General features: G+C 43.9%; 1 protein-coding gene across 1 annotated transcript; it reads right to left on the minus strand.

Moving 5' to 3' along the window:
* Positions 1–2,202: 2,202 nt before the first annotated feature.
* LOC311125472 (large ribosomal subunit protein eL19) lies at positions 2,203–14,531 on the minus strand. The gene is made up of 6 exons (XM_084158407.1): positions 14,470–14,531; positions 5,945–6,051; positions 4,018–4,140; positions 3,462–3,582; positions 2,640–2,750; positions 2,203–2,388 (listed from the first exon to the last, which is right to left on the minus strand). The coding sequence occupies exons 1-6, from the start codon at positions 14,472–14,474 to the stop codon at positions 2,262–2,264; spliced, it is 594 nt and encodes a 197-aa protein (XP_084014533.1). The 5' UTR covers positions 14,475–14,531; the 3' UTR covers positions 2,203–2,261.
* Between the last annotated feature and the right edge of the window lie 9,424 nt (positions 14,532–23,955).

Below are 23,955 nucleotides of genomic sequence, written 5' to 3' on the forward strand. Positions count from 1 at the left end.
TGATTAAACAGCATGATCATTACACAGGTGCACCTTGTGCTGGGGACAATAAAAGTCCACTCTAAAATGTGCAATTTTGTCACACAACACAATGCCACATTTGTCTCAAGTTTTGAGGGAGCGTGCAGTTGGCATGCTGACTGCAGGAATGTCCACCAGAACTGTTGCCAGATAATTGAATATTCATGTCTCTACCATAAGCCGCCTCCAACGTCATTTTAGAGAATTTGGCAGTACGTCCAACCGGCCTCACAACCACAGACCAAGTGTAACCACGCCAGCCCAGGACCTCCACATCCTGCTTCTTCACCCACGGGATCGTCTGAGATCAGCCACCCGGACAGCTGATGAAACTGAGGAGTATTTCGGCCTGCAATAAAGCCCTTTTGTGGGGAAAAACTCATTCTTATTGGCAGGTCCTGGCTCCCAAGTGGGTGGGCCTATGCCCTCCCAGGTCCACCCATGGCTGCGCCCCTGCCCAGTCATGTGAAATCCATAGATTAGGGCCTAATTAAATTATTTCAATTGACTGATTTCCTGATATGAACTGTAAAATCGTTGAAATTGTTGCATTTTCCGTTTATATTTTTGTTCAGTATATATAAGTATTCACACCCCTGAGTCAATACATGTTAGAATCAGCTTTGGCAGCAATTACAGCTGAGTCTTTCTGGATAAGTGTCAAAGAGCTTTGCACACCTGGATTGTACAATATTTGCACATTATTCTTTTTTAGATTCTTCAAGCTCTGTCAAGTTAATTGTTGATCATTGCTAGACAGCCATTTTCAAGTCTTGCCATGGATTTTCAAGCCGATTTAAGTCAAAGCTGTAACTAAGCCACTCAGGAACATTCAATGTCGTCTTGGTAAGCAACTCCAGTGTATATTTGGCCTTGTGTTTTAGGTTATTGTCCTGCTGAAAGGTGAATTAATCTCCCAGTGTCTGGTGGAAAGCAGACTGAACCAGGTTTCCCTTAGGATTTTGCCTGTTCTTAGCGCCATTCAGTTAATTTTTTTATCCTGAAAAACTCCCCAGTCCTTAACGATTACAAGCATGCCCATAACATGATGCAGCCACCACCATGCTTGAAAATATGGAGTGGTACTCAGTAATATGCTGTATTGGATTTGCCCCAATCATAACACTTTGTATTCAGGGCAAAAGGTTAATTGCTTTGCCACATTTTTTGCAGTATTACTTTTGTACCTTGTCGCAAACAGGATGCATGTTTTGGAATATTTGTATTCTGTACAGGCTTCCTTCTTTGTAACTGTTTAATGTCACCATTGGCCTCCTGGTGAAATCCCTGACCGGTTTCCTTCCTATCCAGCAACTGAGTTAGGCAGGATGCCTGTATCTTTGTAGTGACTGGGTGTATTAATACACCATCCAAAGTGTAATTAATAACTTCACTAATTTCAAAAGGGATATTCAATGTCTGTTTGTTTTTTACCCATCTACCAATAGGTGCCCTTCTTCGCGAGGCATTGAAAAACCTCCCTGGTCTTTGTGGTTGAATCTGTGTTTGAAATTCACAGTTCAACTGAGGGCCCTTAATGATAATTGTATGTGTGGGGTACAGAGATGAGGTAGTCATTCAAAACTCATGTTAAAAACTATCATTGCACACAGTGAGTCCATGCAACTTATATGACTAAACTGTTACTCCAAAACTTATTTAGGCTTGCCATAACAAAGGGATTGAGCACTCATTGACTCAAAACCCTTCAGCTTTTTGTTTATTAATTTGTACAAATGTCTAAAAACAGTTCTACTTTGACATTATGGGGTATTTTTTGTAGGCCAGTAACAATCTCTATTTAATAAATATTTAATTCAACCTGTATGACAGGGTTCTTCAATTCCGGTCCTGGAGGGCCGAAACACCTCTGTTTTTCATCCTCTCCTTCTAATCAGGGGCTAATTCAGACCTGGGACACCAGGTGAGTGCAATTATCTACCAGGTAGAAATAAAAAACAGAAGTGTTTCTGCTCTCCAGGACCGGAATTGAAGAACCCTGCTGTATGACAACAAAAGGTGGAAAAAGTCAAGGGATGTAAGAATACTTTCTGAAGGCACTGAACAAGTTGTGGTATTTTTTCAATGGAATATTTATAAATGCAGCCCTTGGTATTGGTGGCAATAGCAAAAAACTCCAGCATATAGTATAATATCACAGACGGAGACTGAGCCTTGTCTGTTTTGGGTCAATTATTTTTATTAACATTGAAAAGGAGGAACGGGGGTGGAGGGGCGACTCATTTCTTGGTTGTCTCCTCCTCCTTTGACAAGGTCTTGATGAGCTCTTCCTTCTTGGCCGCTATGCGCTCCTCTCTGCGCTTGCGGGCCTCCTTGGTCTTCGAGCGACGAGCCTCGGCCTGGTCACTGGTGAGCGAGAGACAGATGAGAGGTTACAGAACGCAAACAAATTACAGCCCAGGTTCTAAAGGACTCCGATTCAATTAATCCAGGGCTAGGTTTAAATCTGGGTTAGTTTGTCAAGAACTAAACATTTGATTTCATTGATAAACCTTGGTTTACACATCTGAAGTGAAATTTAACCATAGTCCAGGAATTATGACAGCCAAATGATCATTCGTTTTGGCTAGGTGATGGGAGTTGTAGTGTCGACTTACGACAGGAGCTTCTTGCGAGCCTTGTCTGCCTTCAGCTTGTGAATGTGTTCCATTAGGATGCGCTTGTTCTTGAAGACATTACCCTTCACTTTCAAGTAGAGGCTGTGGTACCTGGAGAGAGAGAGTGTACTGGGAGTTATATCCAGGCTCTGTCGTAGCCGGCCGCGACCGGGAGACCAATGGGGCGGCGCACAATTGGCCCAGCGTCGTCCAGGGTAGGGGAGGGAATGGCCGGCAGGGATGTAGCTCAGTTGGTAGAGCATGGCGTTTGCAACGCCAGGGTTGTGGGTTCGATTCCCACGGGGGGCCAGTATGAAATAAATAAAAAATAAAAGAATATAATAATAATAATAATGTATGCACTCACTAACTGTAAGTCGCTCTGGATAAGAGCGTCTGCTAAATGATGTACATGTAAAATGTAAATGAGTTGAGGACAAGGAAAGGTTCCCACTCAAATCACACACATTCCAGACACACAAATTCTGTGCGTTTTACAAAATCAGTATGTCCTATTGAGATGGTTCCTTAGACGTTCAACACTTCACCAGGGTTACACAGAATGTTTACAAGGACAAAACTTTGGTTCACCGATTACAAGTATCACTTTAATAAACAGATAATGGACTTCACTACAATCTTGACTTTTCAAGATACTCTTGTGGTTTGAATACTAATTTCAGGGTCATTGTGGTATTTTGCACCGCATTTCATTACAAAGCGATACATTTGTTCAAAACTATCAAATTTCCCAGTCTTTTCCAGGATAACATTCTTCCACAATTGCAACCAGATGATTCAGACATCTAAGTGTAGACTCACATGTGCCTGTCGATTTTCTTGGACTCCCTGTAACGCCGCAGTAGGCGCCGCAGGATCCTCATGCGTCGCATCCATGAGAGCTTCTCTGGCATACGGGCGTTGGCTGTACCCTTCCTCTTACCTGGGCAGGGGGGAATCATCATCAAATATTAACACAGCCCAGTAATAGGTCAACACCCTGAACAGATCATTTGTTAACTCCTAGTCATCATTGGATTTATAGATTTCTGATTCTCTCTCCTTTTTAGCACTGGTGATATATGAAAATAATATACAAGAGGTCTACAGGACCCAGACATTTTCTTTCAACTGTCCAGATTTTTCAATAAGTGTGTTTGTTTTAGCTAGCCCGGCGCACCAGTTGGGTGTAGATTGAACTTTACGACCAATGGAATGATCTTGAATGTGCAAACACCCACCTGGCGAGCTAAAACAAACGCACCTTCTCAGTGCAAATGAGGGAGAGTGGACAGGGAGCCACTTTGAACAATGTTATCATGGCCATGATGTTGGCTGTATGATGGGATGACAGTGTTGTGAACCTCTCTGTACCCACCTATGCCCGTGTGGCGTCCCTTGCGGCGTGCCAGCGTGTTCTTGCGGCAGCGGGCACGGGAATGCACCGTCACAGGCTTCCTGATGATCAGACCATCCTTCACCAGTTTGCGAATCTGCTGGCCTGCGGGGGGGCGGGGAGAGCGATTGGTAGACAGGTTGATTAACTTGTATGTGGCCATCCTTGTCCCATGGTCTATTTCACAGTGTATGTACAGTTGAAGTCTGAAGTTTACATACACCTTAGCCAAATACATTTCAACTCAGTTTTTCACAATTCCTGACATTTCATCCTAGTAAAAATTCCCTGTCTTAGGTCAGTTAGGATCACCACTTTATTTTAAGAATGTGATATGTCAGAATAATAGTAGAGAGAATGATTTATTTCAGCTTTTTTTCTTTCATCACATTTCCAGTGGGTCAGAAGTTTACATACACTCAATTAGTATTTGGTAGCATTGCCTTTAAATGTTTAACTTGTGTCAAACGTTTCGGGTAGCCTTCCACAAGCTTGGGTGAATTTTGTCCCATTCCTCCTGACAGAGCTGGTGTAACTGAGTCAGGTTTGTAGGCCTCCTTGCTCGCACATGCTTTTTCAGTTCTGCCCACAAATGTTCTATAGGATTGAGGTCAGAGCTTTGTGAAGGCCACTCCAATACCTTGACTTTGTTGTCCTTAAGCCATTTTGCCACAACTTTGGAAGTATGCTTGGGGTCATTGTCCATTTGGAAGACCCATTTGCTTTAACTTCCTGATTGATGTCTTGAGATGTTGCTTCAATATATCCACATAATTGTCCTTCCTCATGATGCCATCTATTTTGTGAAGTGCACCAGTCCCTCCTGCAGCAAAGCACCCCCACAGCATGATGCTGCCACCCCCGTGCTTCACTGTTGGGATGATGTTCTTCGGCTTGCAAGCAAACCCCTTTTTCCTCCAAACATAACGATGGTCATTATGGCCAAACAGTTCTATTTTTGTTTCATCAGACCAGAGGACATTTCTCCAAAAAGTACGATCTTTGTCCCCATGTGCAATTGCAAACCATAGTCTGGCTTTCTTATGGCGGTTTTGGAGCAGTGGCTTCTTCCTTGCTGAGCGGCCTTTCAGGTTATGTTGATATAGGACTCGTTTTACTGTGGATATAGATACTTTTGTACCTGTTTCCTCCAGCATCTTCACAAGGTCCTTTGCTGTTGTTCTGGGATTGATTTGCACTTTTCGCACCAAAGTACGTTCATCTCTAGGAGACAGAACGCATCTCCTTCCTGAGCGGTATGATGGCTGCGTGGTCCCATAGTGTTTATACTTGCGTACTATTGTTTGTACAGATGAACGTGGTACATTCAGGCATTTGGAAATTGCTCTCAAGGATGAACCAGACTTGTGGAGGTCTACCATTTTTTTCTGAGGTCTTGGCTGATTTATTTTCCCATGATGTCAAGCAAAGAGGCACTGAGTTTGAAGGTAGGCCTTGAAATACATCCACAGGTACACCTCCAATTGACTCAAATGATGTCAATTAGCCTATCAGAAGCTTCTAAAGCCATGATATCATTAACTGGAATTTTCCAAGCTGTTTAAAGGCACAGTCAACTTAGTGTATGTAAACTTCTGACCCACTGGAATTGTGATACAGTGAATTATAAGTGAAATAATCTGTCTGTAAACAATCTTTGGAAAAATGACTTGTGTCATGCACAAAGCAGATGTCCTAACCGATTTGCCAAAACTATATTTTGTTAACAAGAAATTTGTGGAGTGGTTGAAAAACAAGTTTTAATGACTCCAACCTAAGTGTATGTAAACTTCTGACTTCAACTGTATCTTACAAGAACACAACTATTGGTACCTTGGAACTATTTGTACCTTTAGTCCATTATTGGGCTAGTCTCCCTAGCATGGAGGTGTAAAGAGGAGTGTCTTACGGGAGTTGGCGTTGGCAATCTCATTGGTTTCATTGGGGTCCAGCCATACCTTCTTCTTGCCACAGCGCAAGACGCTGGACGCCAATCGCTTCTGAAGCCTGAGCATGCTGGGTAAAGCAAAAAAAAAAAAAGATTACCATCCAAATTAATAGCCTTCAATTCCAGACATAAATAAGCATTGCACTACTAACTAATAGCAATTGGTAGTTTGCAATGTATAGTTTGCAACACAGCCAGGCTTCATACCCTGATGTATTTGCTAGTTCTATATCGTGGAGCTCCGCCCCATAGGGGAGCTCTGCTCCTAGTGGTTTACCCTCTGCCCTAAGGCAGCAACAGCCTGAAGCAAAATTATGCACACACCTGCAGCCAATGGGAGCACAGGTGTCCCTATAAGAGGGGACGATTCCCCTCAATCAGCCTCCCATTATCTTCAGCGACTGGACGACTAGACTGAAGAAGCCAAGAAGTAAGAAGACTCAGGAAGAAATCGCCGTCGATGAGCCAGCCATCGACGTCTTCTAAATGAGCACGCCAGGAAATTTTCCACCCCCAAAAGCCCTTTTCAGGGCTCAGTGCCGATGCTCCTCCATGGCATCTGCGGACCCCCACGACCTTTGTTTCGTGTGTTTGGGGCCGCAGCATGCCAAGGAAGGGACCGGCAATCCCCCTAATTGCGCCTCCTGCGCCCTCCTTCCTATGAAGGAGAGGAAGCAGCGTTGGGCGTTTTTTAGGGAGGATATCCCCCTAGAGGATGTACTGTCTCTTCTCGCCTCTGCTTCAGAGGCGTCGACGGACAGTGCTGACTCAGGGGAGGACAAGGAGAGAGACGCAGAGATGGATGTTCCAATGGAACAATCCGACCCTCTGGCGACAACCTTCAAGACCCCCTTCCCTATGGGGAGTGTGAGATCTGAAGGCTCCTTGTGCGATGACGACACGGGCTCTGTTACGTCAGCAGCCCTGTCCTTCGCAGCGGCCTCTCTGCGTTCGGACTTCCCCGAACTCATTGAGAGAGCCGCCAACCGACTAGAGATAGCGCTGCCCCCTGCTCCCCCCCCTGTGGAGGTCGACATGATGGAGGGCGGCCCCTACTCTAGACCGAGGAAGGCAGCTGAGCCGATGGCTCCTGCTATGCCTTCCCTCGGGAAATATGTCGAGGGCTCGTGGGATACACCCCTGGCGGCGCGTTCGCCGGCCAAGGTGTACACCCCATTCACGAGAGTGGCTGGACGTGAGTGGGCTGCTAAGGGAATCCCTAGGCTCGAGAGCGCCATGGCGGCGTATCGTGCCGGGTTCGAGTCCCTGGGCGGCCTCCAAGAAAGCCACCTTGCCAGCACAAAAAGACAGACTCACAGCACAGCTGGCTGAGAAGTCTTTTACGCTGGGAGCCCAGGCTATGTCAGCGGCTAACAACATTGCCCTCCTCGCGGCCTCCCTATCCCGTCTAACAACGGGTAGGTCTGAGTTGACCAGCGAGGAGATTGAAGAGGCGTCCAGGATTTCTGGCGCTATTCTTCATTTGACACAGGCGTCAGCGATATGCGCAGGCCGGTCCATGGCCACCTCGGTGGTTATGGAACGTCACCTCGCCATGAAGGAGACGGACAGAGCCTCGCTACTAAACGCTCCCGTCTCTAGCGAGGGCCTCTTTGGGGTCGCCGTTAAGGAGGCGACGGAACGCTTTGGTAAGCTGGACGAGGAGAGAAAGCACCTGGCTAAACACAAGTTTAGCAGGGCCTCAAATAACCCGTCAACCTCCAACGCCCCCAGTAGAACTACAGGGAGGCGACGGGCCAGGCGACAGGCGCCTACCACCGACAGCAGGCGAGCGGGCTCGGCCCCTCCAGCGACGACGGTGGTGGCGACGATTCCGCCGGCGAGAGAGGTCGTCACAAAACCGTCCTGGCAACACCAGAAGGTCAGCCAGAAACGACGGCGTCAATGACGGGACGAGGGGGAGAGGACGGATGACGGCTCGGCGCAAGACGCGACAGAGCCCACTGTTCCCCCCCACCCTACTGTTCAGGGCATGGAGGGAAATGTTTATTGTTGTTGTGTGAATAAAGAGCTGGCTCTCACTGACATTGTCACAAAAGGGCCTGTCTTCCATGACACATTGCAGAGTACTTCACGTCCTATGAATTTCTCTCACCATCCTGAGTGTAGCTCAACCCACCAAGGGTGCGTAGTTGAATACACTCAGGAGAGGAAAGAGAAAAAGGTAGCAAGGCGTAGCCTTAGCTCACCTAATAAAGATATTTTACTACAGACTCCTATGAGCTCTGTAGTAAAGGTCTCACATAGCAGGCAGCTGTCTCAGTCTAAATATGACATGAAGACGCAGCCGCTAACTGGGAATGACGCCTTGCTTCAGGCTAACGCCTCAGCCAGCGCAGTTCAGACCCGTGCGACGTTCACGGAGGGCCGGAATACTAGAGTTACAGGTGTAACCAATGTATGGGCGCCCCCGGTTAATTCAGAACGTAACAATGCCCACTACTCTGAGTGCAGCTCACCACACCCAGAGTGTGCTGTTGAGCAGCCTCATGAGACCAGTAAAAAAGAGGTATTGTGGCGCCACCTTGTGGTACCAGTTAGAGACCACACTTTCCAGACTCTGTTGAGTACTGCAGTGGACGGATCTCATGGCAAGCAGCAGTCTCAGTCAGACAATGACATGATGACGCAATCGCTATCCGGGGAGGGCGCTCTGTCTCAGGTTAATACCTCAGTCAGTGCAGCTCAAAACCGTGCTGCGTTCACGGAGGGCCGGAATACTAGAGTTACAGACGTAACTGACGTATCAAGGCCTCCGATTCTCTCAGAACGAGCTTATGTTTCCTCTCCCTTTCGAGGGGGGCCCGCCTTGGGCTATTCCACCAACCCAGTGCTGGGGAATAGCGGCGGCGAGGGCCATAGAGGAATACAGGTCCTTCCTACTGGATGCACCACAGCTTCGTGCGCGCCCGCTTTCTCTGCATTGCTGGCAGTGGCAACGAAGCTGTACCCTCTCACGCTGGCTAGAACAGACGTTGCAGAAGGGTTATGCCCTCCAATTCCATCGAACCCCACCCCCGTTCAGGGGAGTGGTGGAGACGGTGATGAAAACGCCGGACAAAGTGGCCGCTCTGATGTCAGAGATTACGGAACTTTTGGTGAAGGAGGCGGTCACAGTAGTTCCCCGGGAGCAAAGGAACAAAGGGCTATATTCGCCTTATTTCCTAGTGCCCAAAAAGACGGGGGGAGTGAGGCCGATTTTGGATTTACGCACTCTCAACGAGAGCATAACCAAACGACCCTTCCGAATGCTGACGACAAAACGTCTACTGGAATGTGTCCAGAAAGGAGACTTTTGTACAAGCATAGACCTAAAGGACGCGTACTTCCATGTGCCGATACAATCGCGTCACAGGAAGTTTCTGCGGTTCGCCTTTCAAGGGGTGGCGTACGAGTTCACGAGGATGCCATTCGGGTACGCCCTGGCACCTCGAACGTTTTCCAAATGTGTGGAGGTGGCATTGGAGCCGCTGCGTCGTCAAGGGATAAGGCTATTAGCCTACCTAGACGACCTGCTGGTTCTCGCCCCGTCAGCAGAGCTGGCGTTCACTCACACAACAGACAGTGATTCATCTCACGCGTCTGGGGTTCGCTGTGAATTGGAAAAAGAGCGCACCCTGGCCCAGTCATCATATTGGCTACCTGGGGCTACAGATAGACACTGTAATGATGAGGGCTCGAATTTCGGACCCTCAAAGGGTAGCATTGTTGCTAGCCCTGAGGAAGTGTCGTCCGAATCACACAGTGACGGCGCTGTCGATCATGTCACTTTTGGGTCTCATGTCGTCAGCCCACTCTGTGGTCCCGCTGGGACTTCTGCACATGCGCAGAATACAGCGATGGTTCGCCCAACTAAGACTAGACCCAGTGCGTCAACGTCATCGGTTGGTGGTGGTTCCTCTCTCGCTAAGAGCAGACCTGGACTATTGGAGGAATCCGAGCGTTCTCACGCACGGAGTCCCGATGGGCAAAGTGTCATCCTACATTCCAGTATTTACAGATGCTTCTCTGACTGGATGGGGAGGGACATGTCAGACTCAAGCGATAGGAGGTGCATGGCCTCAATCAGGTCGTCACATAAACCTCTTGGAGTTGGAAACGGTTCGACTGGTTCTGACCCACTTCGCGCCTACCCTTCGGGGTCGCGATGTGCTGGTCTGGTCAGACAACCGGACCACAGTAGCTCACATAAATCGCCAGGGGGGGGTCAGGTCACCTGCCCTCCACAGGGCGGCAGAGGAATTGTGGCTGTGGGCTCACGAGCACCTTCGCTCGTTGAGAGCAGCACACATTCCGGGCTACTTGAACGTAGGAGCAGACCTCATGTCAAGAGGGGGTCCTCGAGACGACGAGTGGTGTCTGCATCCGGACATTGTTCTCCAAATTTGGGAACAGTTCGGGAGAGCCGAGGTGGATCTGTTCGCGTCACGCGTGAACGCGCAATGTCCCCTATGGTTTTCTCTGAGGGAACAGGACGAGCCACCACTGGGAAGAGACGCATTCGCGCACTACCCATGGCCAAAAGTTCTCCTGTATGCATTCCCTCCGCTGTCTTGCATTCTCCCACTGCTAGCCAGGGTGAGGTCAGAGGGGCTGTCAGTGATAGTGATAGCGCCCGATCGCCCGGGGGCTCCGTGGTTTGCGGAGATGAGTCAGATGTTGATTGCGCCACCTTGGCCAATTCCACATCGACGGGACGCGTTGACCCAGGCGGGAGGCTCGATAGGGCAGTGGCCCATAATCGGCCAACCACTGAAGGCTTGGTTCCTGAATGGGACAGGTTGAGGCGCCGTGGGTTATCTGATGCAGTGATCAGAACCATACAAGGTGCACGAGCCGGTTCCACTTCTAGGATGTATACCAGCAGATGGAACGTTTTTTCACGATGGTGTGACACACAAGGTGTGGACCCCATGAACTGTCAGGTTGAGAGTGTGCTCTCTTTTCTGCAGTTTATGTTTGATAAGCAGAAATCGCCCTCCACCATTAAAGTGTTTGCAGCGGCAATTTCAGCTGGTCATGAGGGGTTTGGCGGAACGAACGTGTTCAGCCATCCTTTAGTGAAACGTTTCTTATTGGGAACGCGGCGGCTTAGGCCAATGCCTAGAGCCACGCTGCCCCAGTGGGATTTGGCCTTGGTACTCGAAGCGCTATGTAAGTCGCCGTTCGAGCCATTGAATCAAATACCCCTCAAGATGCTGTCTATCAAGACGGCGCTGTTGCTCGCCTTGACTACCGCTAAGCGTGTCAGTGATTTGTGTGCCCTGTCGACGAGACCCGACTGCCTTGCCATTAATGGCGATCTGAGCAGAGCGGTGTTACGTCCTAACCCGGAGTTTGTGCCGAAGGCTATTAACAGTGCATATAGATCACAGACCGTGGAGTTGTGGGCTTTTTCTCCCCCTCCTCATGGGGAGAGGAGTGAGGAAAAGCTTCATTGTCTGTGCCCAGTGCGCGCTTTGGCGTGTTACGTTGAGCGCACAGCAGCGATTAGGTCATCGCCTCAGCTGTTTGTGTGTCACGGTGCGGCTGCATTAGGTAGACCACTTTCAAAACAGCGATTGTCTCATTGGCTTTGTGAAGGTATTGAGACAGCTTACGAGGCAGCGGGGCGACAACTGCCTCAGGGTATCAGAGCTCACTCCACTCGTGGAGTAGCAGCTTCTACTGCCCTCTTCAGAGGAACAGGGGTAGAGGATATTTGTAGAGCAGTGTCATGGTCGACACCGTCTCCATTTATCCGTTTCTATCTATTAGATATGTCTTCTAACTCTTTGGCTCGATCTGTACTCAGCGTGGCTGAAGGGAGATCTTGAGCAAGAAAGAGGGAAAAAAAGCAGGACTGTGGACATGGGTGTCCATCAAGTCCGCTTTGGTCAGGAAGACATATTCTGTTTCTATTTATGAGATATGCCTTCTAACTCTTTGGCTCGATCTGTACTCAGCGTGGCTGAAAGGAGATCTTGAGCAAGAAAGAGAGGAAAGAAGCAGGACTGTGGACATGGGTGTTCATCAGGTCCGCTTTGGTTAGGAAGACATATTCTGGATAGATATGTTTTCTAACTCTTTGGCTCGGTCTGTACTCAGCAAAGCTGAAAGGGGATTTTGAGCCAGGAAGAGAGGATAAAGCAGGACTATGGGCAGGTTCCCATCAGGTCCGCTTTGGTTAGGAAAACATGTTTTTTGATAGATCGGCTTTCTATCTCTATGGCTCGATTGTACTCAGCATAGCTGAAGGGGAATCTTGAGCTAGAAGAGAGAAGAGCAGGACGATGGACACAGGTTTCTATCAGGTCCGCTTTGGATGGAAAGCATATCTTGTGGCATGTCTCTTGATTGACAGGGTCAGTATAGTAGAGACATGTATTGAATTGACAGAATGTGAGGTCATCTATCTGAGTGTTCAGTTTAGTATGACTTATATTTTGTTCCTGCCTACTAATCTCTGGGATTCCATTGAGTGAGTGAGGTGGTCTACTGTGTACATAATGTAGAGTGACACTTGGTGTCATTCCATTAGTGGGCGGTAGTGTTTTCACAGGATATTGAGGCACATCTATCTGCTAGTACAGATTAGTGTAGCTTCTATTCTGGTGATCTGCCCACTAGTCATTGGCATTGAACTAGGTGGGGCGGGTCTTTAACCGATGACGCGGTATATTGTGACGCCCGGAGGGGTTTTTAGTTGCAGTACTGCAGGAATTGGTTGCGGCCATTGCTAGGCTTGACCTTTTCATTTTTTAATGGGAAGTGTTAGGCTCGGTAGGGAGTACATTTTGGAGCGCTACGCTCCGCCTTAAACCACTAGGAGCAGAGCTCCCCTATGGGGCGGAGCTCCACGATATAGAACGATTAGTTACCGGAGTGTAACTCCAGTTCTATGAGTGGAGCGGAGCCCCATAGGACTTAAGGCCCTGCCGACCCTCTCTAGTCTCGCTGAAGATAATATCTCGGGAGGCTGATTGAGGGGAAACGTCCCCTCTTATAGGGACACCTGTGCTCCCATTGGCTGCAGGTGTGTGCATAATTTTGCTTCAGGCTGTTGCTGCCTTAGGGCAGAGGGTAAACCACTAGGAGCAGAGCTCCCCTATGGGGCTCCGCTCCACTCATAGAACTGGAGTTACACTCCGGTAACTAATCGTTTTACAGTACAATAACAACTAACTGATTCAGAGGGGTTGGGTTAAATAGGTTAGACCCATTTTGGTTGGTTGGTTGAAACTGACTAGGTCTCCCCTTTCCTTAACCAGCTAGCTGGCTTTGTAGCCTGGTCTCATAGACATGTTTGTAACATAGTAAATGTAAATCCGCTACACTCAAATTAATATATGTTACGTTTGGTATGGTTACATAAGACAGACGATTACTTAATTTAAGGCAAAAACTAAACGGGGCTGGTTGGTCACGGTGGATGATGGGTGGACATATAACGCAAACGTCTAGCAACCCAAAGGTTGCGTGTTCGAATCTCATCATAGCAACTACTTACTAATTTTAGCTACTTTGCAACTACTTACCATGTTAGCTAACCCTTCCCCTAAACCCTAGCCTAGCTAACGTTAGCCACCTAGCTAACATTAGCAACCACAAATTGTAATTTGTACAATATCGTACGAATTGCATTCACAACATATTGTATTAACTGTAATTCGTAAAATATCGTACTAATTGTATTGTAATTCGTAACATATCATACTAAATGGATGGACATTGTTAATGCATACCACATTAAACATTACATATAATAAATGTATGAAAAATGTATGCACTCACTAAAATCACTAAAATGCTTTGAGACCAGGTTGGGCTTTGATCAACCATAAGATTACACTCTCTTTCTCTTTTAATGTGACATTACAGACATATTGGCAAGTGCAGTGTGCTCGTGGGCAAATTGCTAATGTCAGTGAGTAGCTAGCTAGCCAACCACAAGTATGAGTTGCCACAAATGAAGCATGAGGATAGCTATCTAGAGATAACATTTACATTTTAGTCATTTAGCAGACGCTCTTATCCAGAGCGACTTGCAGTTTTATAGTGAGTGCATACATTTTCATACTGCCCCCCGTAACGCTAGTAACCTGCTGGCTAGCAAATGAGTTAACACTACTAAAAACTGTTAAAAAGACAGTGGTACATTTTTCTTGCGCACTACACGAATAAGTCTACATAACTATTAAACTACGCTGGTTGGCTAGATATCCACGAATCTAGCTGACCATTGCATTAGCTATCAACTTTGCATGGCTAGGCTCGAGAACGAGACATGTCTCGACATGTTAGATGACTTGTACATTTCCGACCGTCTACAAGTCAGCGTACAGCAACATCAACTGTTTTAGCTAGCTATCATGTGATGAGTTCAATGCATTTGTGCCACAGTCATTGGCTTCATGTTACCCAAAAACAGAACTACACTTATAATTTTTAACGAGTAAAGTCATGACAAACATCAAGACTCTTACCTCATAACTGCGAATATTAGAGAGAAAGTAATGGGGTATGGGGCCCTACCATTATAACGGAGATGTGCACGGGGCTTAACTTAATTCATGTTAAGCAAACAATACGCGTCTAGTAGAATTTAAAGGAGCGTTTCTACATGGTTAAACATATTGAATCCTGTTTTACGATTATACAATAATATGATTAAGTACAGTATCCCTATCCTTAGTCACAGTGGTACTTTCCAAATAATACAAATTGCATTATGGGATAAGCGTACTAGAGGGAACACACCACCAGATGGCACTGTTTATCACTTTTGGTTCAGCGTCAACATTTCAACATCTCTGTGCCGTTCTCTATGTGCTTTCTCAGTCACAAACTACGTTTTCCAGTAAACTCAACTAATTAAATAAACCCTAAGATTTTACAGAATATGACACAAGCACAAAAAGTTGTTATTTTGGATGTTAATGATGGTCGAGTTCGTTTTACATGGCGGGTTGAAATTTCACTTACAGACCAATGGAATGGTCTAAAATGAGCAATAAAACTTGATCTCCACTATAAAAAGCATCTAGACGTTATCTCACATTTCTTTTAGACTAACATTTAGTTGTATTACTGAAACAGGATACAAGTGGAAAATAGAAAGATCCAGTCCATTAAAAAAATTGGGGGCCCCTTACACTTCAGTGTTGTGATGCAAAAATTCGAGCAAAATGTAAAGCGCATAGAATTAAAAAGGTATTGTCGGACATTATTCATTCTAATCAGACAGGTTTTTTACATGGGCGATACATTGGAGATAATATAAGGCAAGTACTGGAAACAATAGAACACTATGAAAAATCTGGGAAACCAGGCCTACTATTCATAGCAGACTTCAAAAAGGCATTTGATAAAATACGACTAGGGTTTATATATAAATGCCTGGAGCATTTCAATTTTGGACAATCTCTTATAAAATGGGTTAAAATCATGTATAGTAACCCTAGGTGTAAAATAGTAAATAATGGCTATTTCTCTGAAAGTTTTAAACTTTCAAGAGGAGTGAAACAAGGTTGCCCACTATCAGCATATCTATTTATTATTGCCATCGAGATGTTAGCTATTAAAATCAGATCCAACAGTAATATCAAGGGATTAGAAATCCAGGGCTTAAAAACAAAGGTGTCATTTACGCTGATGATTCATGTTTTCTTTTGAATCCACAACTTGAATCCCTCCACAGCCTCATAGAGGATCTAGATACATTTTCTAACCTCTCTGGATTACAACCAAATTATGACAAATGTACTATATTACGTATTGGATCACTAAAAAATACAATTTTTACATTACCATGTAGTTTACCAATAAAATGGTCTGATGGTGATGTGGATGTACTCGGAATACATATCCCAAATGAAATAAATGATCTCACTCCAAAAATAAATAATAGAAAGTTAGCAAAAATAGATAAGATCTTGCTACCATGGAAAGGTTAATACCTGTCAATTTGTGGAAAAATCACCCTGATTAACTCTTTAGTATTATCCCAGTTTACCTATTTGCTTATGGTCTTGCCTACGCCTGGCGAACAGTTTTTTAAATTATATGAGAAAAAAATATTCCATTTTATTTGGAGCGTCAAGCCAGACAAAATTAAACAGGCCTATTTATATAATGAATATGAATTAGGTGGACTGAAATTATTAAATATTAAAGCATTAGACCTATCACTAAAAGCTTCAGTCATTCAAAAATTATACTTAAATCCGAACTGGTTCTCTAGCAAACTAGTAAGATTGTCTCACCCAATGTTCAAGAAGGAACTTTTTCCCTTTATTCTGATTACAACCCCTCACTTTCAGGTATTTGAAAAGGAAATAATCTCCCAAATATCACTATTTCTAAAACAAGCCATAGAAAGTTGGTTGCAATTTCAATTTAACCCTCCAGAAATGACAGAACAAATATTGCAAAAAATATTGTGGTTAAACTCAAATATACTAATTGATAAAACACCGTTATTTTTTGACAAAATGTTTAAAAAAGGTATAATCTTCGTAAATGATATTATCGGTAGGAATGGTGGAGTTATGTCTTACATGCAGCTAACAAAAACATATGGAAATGTCTGCTCTACCCAAAATTACAACCAAATAATTGCAGCATTACCGCAAAAATGGAAGAGGAAAGTGGAAGGAGGAAAAAGTAAGGAACTTGTCTGTCGGCCTTGCATTAAAGAACATAATTCGTTAAAGAAAATTGTGATAAATAAAAAAGTTTACCCGTTTCATTTAAGGACCAAAAGATTGACAGCCGTCCCATATAGATTGCAAAATAGTTGGGAAGAGATTTTTGACGTACTGATTCCATGGTATAGTGTTTATGAACTGATACACAAAACGACGCCGGATTCAAAACTTAGAATTTTTCAATGTAATTATTATATACAATTCTTGCTACCAATAGAATGTTATTTGTATGGGGGATACAATCTTCCCAGCTCTGCAGATTTGGCTGTGAAGAGACAGAATCATTAGATCATTTGTTTTGGTACTGTCCATTTGTAGCTTGTTTCTGGACACAGGTCCAGGAATGGCTGAAGGATTGCAATATTTGCATGGAGCTGACCCTGCAGATAGTACTACTGGGGGATCTGAAAAGTCATAGTCAATCGATCAATAAAATAATAATACTTTTAGCAAAAATGTTTATTTTCAATTCACAAACTGTAGAAACAATGAGAATAGAAAGGTTCAGAACTTTTGTAAAACATCACAGTACAGTTGAAAAATATATGGCAAATAGAAATCCAATATGGATGGTGTTAAGAGATAGATGGGAGGTGTTGAATGGAGCTGAATGATGGGACTAATAACAACAACTAATAACTAGTGTAAGACATGCTGTGTCCATAATAAGTATATAGGTTATATATTGTGAGCTTTTGTGAAAGAGCACAGTTAGAAAGATATGGCATATAGAAGCATACCAGATGGACATCATGAAAATGATCAGAGGAAGTTCAGGAGTAAAAACAAACAAAATATAATTATTGACTGTGTCCATAAAATGTATATAGTATGTATAAGCATGAAGTAGAGGCCTAAGCATTGTTGTTCACTAGTTCACTCCAATTAGGGAAGGGATGGTGGGGTTGGAAAGTAATAAAGGGAAAATATATATATATTTTTAAAGGATATGTATGTATATATATACAGTGGGGGAAAAAAGTATTTAGTCAGCCACCAATTGTGCAAGTTCTCCCACTTAAAAAGATGAGAGAGGCCTGTAATTTTCATCATAGGCACACATCAACTATGACAGACAAATTTAGGAAAACAATTCCAGAAAATCACATTGTAGGATTTTTTATTAATTTATTTGCAAATTAGGGTGGAAAATAAGTATTTGGTCACCTACAAACAAGCAAGATTTCTGGCTCTCACAGACCTGTAACTTCTTCTTTAAGAGGCTCCTCTGTCCTCCACTCGTTACCTGTATTAATGGCACCTGTTTGAACTTGTTATCAGTATAAAAGACACCTGTCCAAAACCTCAAACAGTCACACTCCAAACTCCACTATGGCCAAGACCAAAGAGCTGTCAAAGGACACCAGAAACAAAATTGTAGACCTGCACCAGGCTGGGAAGACTGAATCTGCAATAGGTAAGCAGCTTGGTTTGAAGAAATCAACTGTGGGAGCAATTATTAGGAAATGGAAGACATACAAGACCACTGATAATCTCCCTCGATCTGGGGCTCCACGCAAGATCTCACCCTGTGGGGTCAAAATGATCACAAGAACGGTGAGCAAAAATCCCAGAACCACACGGGGGGACCTAGTGAATGACCTGCAGAGAGCTGGGACCAAAGTAACAAAGCCTACCATCAGTAACACACTACGGCGCCAGGGACTCAAATCCTGCAGTGCCAGACGTGTCCCCCTGCTTAAGCCAGTACATGTCCAGGCCCATCTGAAGTTTGCTAGAGTGCCTTTGGATGATCCAGAAGAGGATTGGGAGAATGTCATATGGTCAGATGAAACCAAAAAAGAACTTTCCTGGTAAAAACTCAACTCGTCGTGTTTGGAGGACAAAGAATGCTGAGTTGCATCCAAAGAACGCCATACCGCCATACCTACATAAAGTTATGTCTATTTCAATGGGGGAGGTGCACTTGCCGACGTGAGATGCTTCGTACTTGGCAGCTGTATCACTATGTCACCGGCAGAAGCTAACGTGGCCAACTTTTTTCCTCCCAATACTTATTTATTTAGAGTAGGATAACAGCCTACATGGGAAGTTAATTGTAATATTGGTACCATGATTAGTTGGTAGCATAGTGATCAAAGGAGGCTGCTGAGGGTAGGACAGATCATAATAATGGCTGGAATGGAGTAAATGGAATGGTATCAATCACATGGTTGCCATGAGTTCATGAGTTCGATACCATTCCATTTATTCTGTTCCAGCCATTATTATGATCTGTCCAACCCTCAGCAGCCTCCTTTGATCACGATGCTACCAACTAATCATGGTACCAATATTACAATTAACTTCCCCTATGAGCACGTCCTCCCCAATTAAGGTGCCCCCAACCTCCTGTGACCGTGATACAGTTTACTCAATCAATGGGGAGAGAGGAGCATGCACTGTCCTTCGCTCCCACTTGCCGAGCACTGCTGTCCCACAGTATGGCAAGGGAAATAGCTAACGTTAGCTAGTGTAGCCAATATGGGTGACAGCTAAAGCACCATGATTGTAGTGATTTTCACCAAAAATGTACAACTAGGACATTAACGTCAACATTTTTGTGGGGGAAAAAACGAACAATTACTTAAATCAAAAGAAAACTGAATAATTCTGAACACTCGCCCAATTGTGCATAGGCCAGAAGGCCAAATCTCACATATTTGTCCATATGGGGTGGCAAAGTCTAATTATGATTTTCATGAAGGTTCATGTCTGTGGGTTATATTTTAGTATGATAGCCACATAACGGTAGCTAAATGTGGTAATCACTGCATTATATGTTAGGCGGTTTGTTGGGCCAACAGGATTGAGGGTATGTAATGTAATTTTGTATTATCAGGGAAAAATCTACTCAAACTAAGGCAATTTGATATGTTATTAACTTCATAATACAACACATTAAGGTTAGAAAAAATGGAATGTCTATGGGCCCACCTTGGGGGGTCAAAGGTCATACATGTATGCATTTTGTGTTATATTGAGCCAGAATTGCAAGAACATTTGCTTTCAAACTGCACAATTTTGGGAACCCCTGCCTAGATGATAATTACACCACATTTCACACAGAACAAGGAGATCCATTGGGGAAGTTTTTAAGTCATAATAGATTTTGTCAATAATCAGTCCCAGCAGCCTACTGTAAAAATGGCTGCCTTTAATTTCAATGGGGAGGAACTGCACTGATTTTGCATGGCCATACAGTGCCTTGCGAAAGTATTCACCCCCCCTTGGCATTTTTCCTATTTTGTTGCCTTACAACCTGGAATTAAAATGGATTTTGGGTGGGTTTGTATCATTTGATTTACACAACATGCCTACCACTTTGAAGATGCAAAATATTTTTTTGTGTGAAACAAACAAGAAATAAGACCAAAAAAAACGTGCATAACTATTCATCCCCCCAAAGTCAATACTTTGTAGAGCCACATTTTGCAGCAATTACAGCTGCAAGTTTCTTGGGGTATGTCTCTATAAACTTGGCACATCTAGCCACTGGGATTTTTGCCCATTCTTCAAGGTAAAACTGCTCCAGCTCCTTCAAGTTGGATGGGTTCCGCTGGTGTACAGCAATCTTTAAGTCATACTCAATTGGATTGAGGTCTGGGCTTTGACTAGGCCATTCCAAGACATTTAAATGTTTCCCCTTAAACCACTTGAGTGTTGCTTTAGCAGTATGCTTAGGGTAATTGTCCTGCTGGCAGGTTAACCTCCGTCCCAGTCTCAAATCTCTGGAAGACTGAAACAGGTTTCCCTCAAGAATTTCCCTGTATTTAGTGCCATCCATCATTCCTTCAATTCTGACCAGTTTCCCAGTCAGTGCAGATGAAAAACATCCCCACAGCATGATGCTGCCACCACCATGCTTCACTGGGGATGGTGTTCTCAGGGTAATGAGAGGTGTTGGGTTTGCGCCAGACATAGCGTTTTCCTTGATGGCCAAAAAGCTCAATTTTAGTCTCATCTGACCAGGGTACCTTCTTCCATATGTTTGGGGAGTCTCCCACATGCCTTTTGGCGAACACCAGCTTATTTTTTCTTAAACCAATGGCTTTTTTCTGGCCACTCTTCCGTAAAGCCCAGCTCTGTGGAGTGTATGGCTTAAAGTGGTCCTATGGACAGATACTCCAATCTCCGCTTTGGAGCTTTGCAGCTCCTACAGGGTTATCCTGTGATCCTCTGTAGCTCAGCTGGTAGAGCACGGCGCTTGTAACGCCAAGGTAGTGGGTTCAATCCCCGGGACCACCCATACACAAAAAAAATGTATGCACGCTTTGGATAAAAGTGTCTGCTAAATGGCATATTATTATCTTTGGTCTCTTTGTTGCCTCTCTGATTAATGCCCTCCTTGCCTGGTCCGTGAGTTTTGGTGGGCGGCCCTCTCTTGGCAGGTTTGTTGTGGTGCCATATTCTTTCCATTTTTTAATAATGGATTTAATGCTGCTCCGTGGGATGTTCAAAGTTTCTGATATTTTTTTATAACCCAACCCTGATCTGTACTTCTCCAAAACTTTGTCCCTGACCTGTTTGGAGAGCTCCTTGGTATTCTTGGTGCCACTTGCTTGGTGGTGCCCCTTGCTTAGTGGTGTTGCAGACTCTGGGGCCTTTCAGAACAGGTGAATATATACTGAGATCATGTGACAGATCATGTGACACTTAGTTTGCACACAAGTGGACTTTATTTAACTAATTATGTAACTTCTGAAGGTAATTGGTTGCACCAGATCTTATTCAGGGGCTTCATGGCAAAGGGGGTGAATACATATGCACGCCCCACTTTTCTGTTATTAATTTTGTATAATTTTTTTATATTTTTTTTCCTTTTACTTCACCAATTTGGACAATTTTGTGTATATCCATTACATGAAATCCAAATAAAAATCCATTTAAATTATAGGTTGTAATGCAACAAAATAGGAAAAACTCCAAGGGGGATGAATACTTTTGCAAGGCACTGTACATAGCCTGATGAAATATTAAAGCTTTAGGTACTCCAGCACTTTGAAATGATATGAGGTTAAAGTGCAGACTGTTCAGCTTTAATTTGAGGGTATTTTCATCCATATCGGGTGAACGGCCTAGAAATTTTTAGGGGACAAATTCACTTATATGTGTATTAAAGTAGTCAGAAGTTAAGTACTTGGTCTTATATTCATAGCACGCAATGACTACATCAAGTTTGTGACTCTACAAATTTGTTGGATGCATTTTCTGTTTGTTTTGGTTGTGTTTCAGATTATTTTGTGCACAATATAAATTAATTTAAAAAAAGTATTGTTTCACTTTTATTGTAAATAAGAATAGAATATGTTTTTTAACACTTATAAATTAATGTGATATTACCATGATTACGGATAATCCTGAATGAATCGTGAATAATGATGAGCGAGAAAGTTACAGAGGCATAAATATCATACCTGGGGCGGCAGGTAGCTTAGTGGTTAAGAGCGTTGTGCCAGTAACCGAAAGGTCGCTGGTTCTAATCCCCGAGCCGACTAGGTGAAAAATCTGCAGATGTGCCCTTGAGCAAGGCACTTAACCCTAATTGCTCATGTAAGTCGCTCTGGATAAGAGCGTCTACTAAAATGTAAATGTAATACCTCTCCCCTCTTATTGTAATGGTGAGAGGTTAGCATGTCTTGGGGGTGTGATATTTGTGCATCTGTAATTTTCTCACTCATCATTATTCACGATTAATTCAGGACTATCCATAATCATGGTAGTATACACATTAATGTAGAAGTGTTTAGAAACATATTCTATTCTTATTTACAATAGAAGTCACTCCAAAATGACACAATACATTTTTTACCATTCATTTCTATTGGGCAAAAAATAATCTGAAACACAACCAAAACAAACAGAAAATGCATCCAACAAATGTGTAGAGTCACAAGCTTGATGTAGTCATTACGTGCTATGAATATGGGACCAAATACTTAACTTTTGCGGTTCACCCGATATGGATAAAAATACCATCAAATTAAAGCTGACAGTCCTTTAACCTCATAGTCATTGTATCATTTCAAATCCAAAGTGCTGAAGTACAGAGCCAAAACAACAACAAAATTGTCACTGTCCCAATACTTTTGGAGCTCACTGTAACTTGTAAGGTTAGAGAGCATAATTTTAAGATCATGATGGTCAGGGATAGAAGAGATTATAATCATCAATGTTCCTTTTTAGAGATAATTTGTGTTTACCTAAATCTTTGTGGGGACAACTCAACAAATGACAAAGCACACCTTTCATTTTAGCATGCTGAGTATTGCTATACAACAGACTATTACAGGTGGCAACTACTGTTGAAAACCAATATGCTACTCTATTTTCATCTCATGTAATAATAATATAATATATAAATAATTGGTCATTTAGCAGACGCTCTTATCCAGAGCGACTTACAGGAGCAATTAGGGTTAAGTGCCTTGCTCAAGGGCACATCGACAGATTTTTCACCTAGTCGGCTCAGGGATTAGAACCAGCGACCTTTCGGTTACTGGCACAACGCTCTTAACCACTAAGCTACCTGCCGCCCTATGGACTTGTATTATTTCCCAGTATGACCAATTTCCTTGTGGGGAACAATTTAGCACAGTCAAACCTTTGCCACCCCAAAGGGGACATTTTCAAACTCTCGCGGGAGCCATCTTTCCTGCAATGGATTTTTTTTTTCTCGTTCACCCGGTACAGTAGGTGGCGGCAATACACCAATAGCAAATAGATTTCTAACTAACCCTCTTTGTTCAGTAGATTGTAGCACAGATAGAACAATGAGCCAGATATTTTACCGGATGTATAAATGTGAAGCATACGGTTCCCGTTTCCACTCACTACCAAATATGGTGATGAGAGGAAGCCCCGTGGTCGGCAGTGGGAGAAGATGGAGCGAGATGGATTTTGGCTGACATTCTGCACATTTTCTCATAAATTAAACATTTGAGCTCCATCAAGTTTTCTGATTCCAAAACTAGAATCTGTAACAAATCGAATGGACTGCGTTTGGTATACGTTACCCTTTGCCAAAAAATAAATAAATGGTATCGTTTAAAAGGAGTGCAAGGGCGAATTGAGTTATTGCACACGCGCACTTCACAGAGTAGGCGTTCCCTAGTGGAAATATGCAAATAAATGCTAGAACGCGCCAATAGGATCTCACTAGCTCGTGTTTGGCTCTGTCCACGTCCTTGCGTGTTCGGCCAACTATGATTCCTTTGCTCCCATTGGAAACGACAGGCTCTGGTCTGTCTTATAAAAATCTTT

This window comes from Coregonus lavaretus (genome assembly GCF_964263955.1).
Source record: "Coregonus lavaretus genome assembly, chromosome: 1".
NCBI classification, from domain to species: Eukaryota; Metazoa; Chordata; class Actinopteri; order Salmoniformes; family Salmonidae; genus Coregonus; species Coregonus lavaretus.